Here is a 6891-nt window from a genome sequence, read left to right on the forward strand (position 1 = left end):
ATTAAAATTTCAATTAGTTAATTTGAAGTTCATCCTCTTCACTCTGTTGTCTTAGGCTATTCATGGAACACCAGATACAGGATAGCTTTTGTTGCTGAGTACCTCTTTTAGTTCTCAGTTGTCCTTCTTGTTTTGTTCCTAGTACCTCTCTTAGTATGCACACTGAAAATCATGAAGTAGTATCATAATGATACTTCTTTTGCAAGACTAGGAAATCGCTTCCTATTTAATTGCCTTAGAGTATATCCCTTTACAAACTGTCCAAACTGGAGTAAAGTGTGAGTTTGAGCTAGGCAGATGTAACCCAGTCCAAAGAACAGTGATGGATTGTACTCTGACATACACAAATAAAAGCTAAAATTTTTCCTGAAAGTTATATGTTAGTATAGTCCAAAATTATTTGGCTTGATTAAAAGATAATTGCAGAATTATACAGGAGAGCAGATTAGATTATGGAACAGTTCTTCCTGGCCAGCCAAGGAATCCCCATGAGTCCACTGCTGCGTGCAGCAGGCTTGCCTGTTCCAGAGGGTGTACTCTGCTCTGCTAATTCAAAAGATAATGGATTAGAAAATATGTCAAGACTAATAACACAGACACACTCCTGTAGGTTTTGAGTGGGAGGAAATGCACCATTCACTGACTAATCTTTAAACTTCTACTGATGAATGTTAAGCCACCCTCCAAAGCACCAACCTGTTTCAAATTCCTAATAAGGATGTTGAATCTGTACTCTCAAAAACCCCCCTAGTTACAGAAAACATTTCTATTTCTTACCAAAGGCCAGATAGTTCCAAAAAGAAAAACAACGTTTTTTCCTCCATTTTAAAGCCTCTGTTGACTTTCTTTACAGAGTTCATGTTAATAAAGATAGGATTTATTATCTTTGCTTCTAAGAAATGGAACCTTCTTCTTCTGTTGCAATTAAACCTGAATAGGCCACTGAAGATATTATCTTATTTTCTTATATTTGACTAAGGTTGAATTAATTAAAAATGGTAGCAATATCTGCAGGATAATAACTCTCATCAGAAATCTGCTGTATCAGTTTTCCTTTATCCTTGAAATTTATTCTAAGTAGAGTTTCTAGAACATTACATAATCTTCTTGTTCATGGCATAGGTTTCTGGAATAGTTACAGTCTGCAACAAAACAGTGTTTATGATGATTTTGTTCATTCATGTCAGGATATTTTACAGAAGATATTTATATATTCTGTCTTTAGGCACTTGATTTAGAAGGCTGGTGGGCTGGAGAAAAAAAAAAGAGGATTGGGCCTTCCATTCGTGCTTTAGGATGCACATATATCTACTAAATTTTCAAAGATGGTTCAAGAAACTTCTGCCTCTGTAGCTTGCTGTCCTATTAGTGAAGACAATACTTTGACTATGGCACTCTGCTCTAAAACAAATATTAATATGAATTAAACATAATGACCCCAAAAACTTAAATCAAAATGTAGAATTATGAATTATTTTAAAAAAATAAAAGCTGCTTTTTTTTGATGATCACAGGGATTTTGTACTAGTGTTCTGAACTAGGTGCATGGGAATAAACAATATGAATTAGGAATCCTTTCCTGTATTTGTGTGTGGCAACTCCCTCCAGCTTCCCACTCAGCTCGGTCTTTGATTAGGGAAATACTGATATTAGATTCTTTGGTTCCCATGGTCATGTAATTTTCTTTAAAAAAAATAATTTTGTGTTTTCATCTGTAAACACAGAATTTATCCTTAGCTGACACATCTTCTGAGGTAAGTTTAAAAAAAGGCAAGAAAATTACTTAAAATATGGAGATCATATCATTTTATAGGATGTGAGTACACTTTAGTAAATGATGTTGAAATGTTTTCAATCAGCTTCACTCTCAACCAAACTCTAACTTGTTTTACAGCAGGGATAAGAAAGCACAGGCTCTGAATCCCTCTAATTTCACTGGTTTATTAGATATGACTTATTTTAATTGCAGTAATATTCAGAGATTTCAGGCAGGAGCTTAGGCGGTTGCAAGGAGGAGGTATGACAGCATAATATGTAGTTAAACCAAAGGTTTAATTCATGTGAGTGCCCTTTCCCACTCTCTGGCAGTGCTGCTGGCTCTGCTCCCCCAGTCCTGTGCAGAGCAGCCCTTGAACGTCTCTGATGGTCCCCTGAGCCCCACTCTGCATCCTCTTGCAGGAACTTATTTTGAGGCAAGAAATATGAGACTGTTTAAAACTTGTGGCAACCATTTCTCATCTACAAGAGTTGTTGTTACACTGGGGATTTATTTTATATGAGGCAGTAGTGAAACGGTGGAAACTAGATCTCAAAAACGTCAATAAAATCAGCAAAACAGACCAGAAAAAAAAACTGACAAAGAAGAACATTTTAAAGTAAAAGGACAGTGAAAGACATCAACAGTTGTCTATTTCAGGAAATTTAAGATTCTTTTAAAGGAATTCAGACTAATCTTTTCCAAACATTAGTTTAGGAGATTCTAGAGGAAGATAAATATTACCCATACATTAAATGCAACCCTACAGTTTATGTGAAATATTTTGATTGTGGCACATAACAGTTTTTAAAGATATGCTACATCATCCCATGAAGTCATGGTTGATGGATATCAGCTCAAGGAACAGTCCATTAGTTTTATGGGCTCTGATTCTTCTAACACTGATCGGCTTTCAGCAGCACTCCCTAAGGAATTAGTTCTCATTAGCACTGAGGAGCATCAGAACCAGGCTCACAGCAAATAAAATGCTGCTGCTCATAAAAATGCTTGGTTTATGCATATACCTTTGGTTCTGTGCATTTTCACTTAAGCGATGTGCAGAAATAAGGATGTGGTTCTACCATGTTGAGTTCATAACATTATTATGCAGAATATTTCACAGCTACTTTTTTCAAGTTAGGCATAAATAAACAATAAATGCTGTGTGATTGAGTGTTAATTTATGCAGAGTTAAAACTGATCTGAAATATTTACCATAGCTATAAAACTGTGTTATGGTCACACAGCTAGAGGCATTCAGGTGTGCAGAGTTGTACATGTACATGAGTTGGGGCCTCTAGCTCGGTCTTGATGAGTTGGGTCATTTGTGTTGCCTACCTTTTGAAGAAGGGCAAAATGGAAACTTATGACAACCATTTCTGACCTTGAAATTTGTGAAAAACAGCAAGCATATTCTGAGAAAAAGCCAATTTATCCTACTCACTCAAAGATACAAGTGAAATTAATGGAAAGTTTTAGTCTGCAGAACACCAGCCTTCCACTATAAAGGCAAATATAATTACACAAATTGTTCCAGGAAGAACAGAATTAATGAAATTTTATTTAATAAGCATTCAGGACTGTTGTCCCCTACTCCTCTCCGTCTTTCCTGACAATAACCAAAACTCTCCTTGCAGTGCTCCTATCAAAAGAAAAAGAGCAGGTCTGGAGCTATGGTGTGTGTTGAGTGGCCAACCAATATGCACACACTGATTTATCCTGCTGTCTGCTGCCAAATGGAGTGGATAACAGCTGTGTTCTGCATGCTTCTCTTTCAATAGAGGAACTAATTCAGCTCTAGCTTTAGTAACCACTGTGAGACTTCTGTCCCCTTTTCAAATCTGACTGAAATTGGCAGAAATAAACTTGTAAAAGTACTGAGGATATTGATGGATGGATGGACAGCACAATGACATAAGCCTTGTTTCCTTGGCAGACTGAGATGGCCTATCTCATTCGGTAATTCAGTGTTGAGGCTAATAGATTGTTTTTTCAAACAGAGAAGAAAATTGCATTGATTTCAGGGTTCAGAATCCCCCTTGGACTGTTCAGCTTGTCTCATTAATTTCTTAATGCTTTATTGAAGTGTAAATATATTTATTTCAAAAGGAACTCTGAACAGGTTTGGGACTGGGGACAGCTGTGATTTAGTCTGGCCTGATGACATCAACATTCTTTCTCCTTGAGCTGTCTTGCTTAGAAGTGTATCAATGTGTTTACATGTGTTTGGGAAAGAAGAAAGCCTGGCTATGCCATCCATGAGCAATCTGTACCTTATATCCGTATTAGCAAGTCTAAGTGCACAAACAATATTTCCCTCACTGAATCACAGGGATTAGCTGATTCTTTCAGTGCCTGTTTTATTCATTAGTTTGCTTTTAGTGATATCAAACCCAGCCAAATTGCAAATGAACTACAAACTCAGAAATGTTTATTAACAAGATAGTGGCCACATGGGAGATATTCCATGCATTTCTAATCATATGTTTGGGGTTTTGTTTTGAGATTCTTTGTCCTTTTGATGCCTAGATCTGGAAATACTTTGCTAATTCACCAGTGGGGGACTTGTGGCGATATAGGTCTGTGATAAACTCTGCACTGGTGTAGCCAGACAGATATTTGATTAACCTTGTATTTATTTTCAGCCTTAGAAAACCTATAAAGGAAAGGATCACACCTTCAGAAAGAAATTACTATTAACCAGTTTTCAGTCTCAGTCAGACTGGCTGACTCAGTCATGGAGAGTCTCAAGAGGAACACAAGTGGGATTTGGAGACTGCTGGAAAATTATAGAGTTATTCTCTTGTTGAAGGGACACACAGTGGTTGAAAGCGTAAGACTGGGAGAATTCTTATTTGAGAAGTTTGGTTTCATAAAGAAGAATCTGTTTTACAAACATGGCTTTCTGGGAGGTCAGATAGTATGCTCTGATAGGTTGTTTCAGGTAGTGCCCTAGAAAATTAATCAACCAAGAACACATATACCCACAACAGTGTTGCACACTGGTTTGAAATTTCAAGTGAAAGGTTTGGCTTTAAAAACACAGTATCCTCAGCTCCATGACCTATGAGACTTCCTTATAAACTCTAAGGATGATTTGCCTTGGCAGTGGGTCTGTGATGGTATCACCACCATCATCTCAGCTCTAGTTGGTTCTATTGCCACCACAGGCTGGGCTAAGGGATGGGGTGGCTCTGAGGGTGAAATGGGGCACTCATGGACATTAAACACCTTATGGAGTTTAGTTTCATCAGTTCAGTGGTCCCACATGTCTTGCAGAGCTTCCTCTAGCCTCAGGGAAGTGGTGGAGCACCCAAGCAGGGGATGAGACCCTGGGGCCTCCTGGCAGCAGCCAGAGCCACTGTGACCTGCAAAGTGAAGTTGTTACAGTTCCCAGATGCAGAGTAAAGCCCTCCACAGTGCTGGAGCTGCTAAGAGGCCTCCAGTGAGGATCTCTGCTCTTGTGGGAAAACATTGCTGCTTTCTGAAAGGTTTGTCCTCAGTGATGCTTCAGACCAGTCTAGGTGGATGTAAAGAAATGAACTTCAAAACCATTCATTTTAACCTCATGCCATTCTCCACTCCGTGTCTCTGCTATATCACCTTCGAAATAAGAAGCAACTGGGGGGTTCTGGCTCCAGGAAATCCCAAAGTAACACCACGGTTCCCTAGCTGCAGGGCTCCTCTTGTCAGTCAATGAAACACAAAAGCATGGGAGTGTGGTATTTTCAGGGGCCCCATCGATGGGAGGAAATGATGAATCTCACTCCATGTTCTTAGAAGGCTAATTTATTATTATATTATGCTATACTAAACTATACTAAAGAATAAAGAAAGGATACAGACAGAAGGCTATAAAGAATGATGAAAACTTGTAACTCCTTCCAGAGTCCCGACACAGCCTAACCATGATTGGTCATTAAGACAAAACAATTCACATGTTGGATAAACAATCTCCAAACCACATTCCAAAGCAGCAAAACACAGGAGAAGTGAATCAGATGATTATTGTTTTCATTTTTCTCTGAGGCTTCTCAGCTTCCCAGGAGAAGAATCCTGGGCAAAGAGATTTTTGAGAAAATATGACGGTGACATGGGAGCACATCTGTGGTAAGGATGGTACATGCAACTCATGGCAGGGGGACTGCTCTTCTCTTGATATGATCAGATAATTTTATCTGCCTGCTTTTATGCTGCAAGTGATTACACCAGCTAAACTTCTCAATAAACTTTAAAGTTATTCATGCATAGATATCAGGAGGTGGTCAGCTTAGAGGTACAAGCCTATGCAAAAAACTGAAATAGTCTTGAGTGAAGACACCCTTGTAAAGTGCTCAGCTCATTTTCATTCTTATTCTGTCACAGATACTGTTCAGAAAATTGAGCAAGTCATTTAGGATCTCTGAAAAATGTGAAAGTGAAGAGAACATTGTTTTCTTTGCTTTTATGGTTGTCTTTTTGAATTGTACAATTTTTCTTCTCCAGGCCAAGGGCAGAGTCTTCCATTTCCTTAGAGTTATTTTTTGCTAATTTTTCAGGCCTAGCAAGAAACTATGAGGCAGAAGAGGATGAGGAAGAAGAACATGACTACAGTTATATTGATGAAAACATAATTGAAAACATAAGAAAAGTATTTCATGGCACCAGCATTAGAAATGAGCATACAGTCTCCAAAGGAAGAAGGTGAGTGTAAGCTGGGATCACTTGTGGATGCAAACAAGTGCAGGCAGAGTGATTTTTCAGACTGGCTGGTAACCTTCATTTCCCAAAACAAGAGAGGTTTTCCCCTGGGAACTTCCACTGTTGCTGCAAATGTCCTGTGAGTAAGGCAGAAAAGGCTCCTCTGAGCTGCCACCTGTGACCTCTTAGCCATGTCACCTTTGTTAAAGGAGAACCTATCATTGTCCTGGGGATAGAAGGCCCTTTTTCTGATTTGTGCCAATTTGCTCTGAAATTATAGTGCTCTGAATGCAGCCCTTTTCCTCTTTCTGGAAGTGGATGCCTTGTTGTGCATTTTTATGCTTTAATAACTTTCAGACATTATCTCTGCTTTCATTAAATCTGCAAGGTTCTGCTCTGGCAGTCTACAGTGACTTTAAGTGCCAGTGAAGAGGGCCTTTATTTCTAAAAATTTC

General features: G+C 38.6%; 1 protein-coding gene across 1 annotated transcript in view; it reads left to right on the top strand.

Annotated features, from left to right (window-relative positions):
- THEMIS (thymocyte selection associated) overlaps positions 1-6443 on the top strand; it is a 71877-nt gene extending 65434 nt beyond the window's left edge. The window contains exon 6 of the mRNA XM_071437099.1: positions 6295-6443. Within this exon, the coding sequence (XP_071293200.1) occupies positions 6295-6443 (149 nt within the window). The remainder of the gene's footprint in view (positions 1-6294) is intronic.
- The last annotated feature ends 448 nt before the right edge of the window (positions 6444-6891 follow it).

The sequence above is a fragment of the Agelaius tricolor genome, unplaced genomic scaffold (assembly GCF_023055355.1).
Source record: "Agelaius tricolor isolate 1412-34295 unplaced genomic scaffold, bAgeTri1.0.p SCAF_1, whole genome shotgun sequence".
NCBI lineage: Eukaryota > Metazoa > Chordata > Aves > Passeriformes > Icteridae > Agelaius > Agelaius tricolor.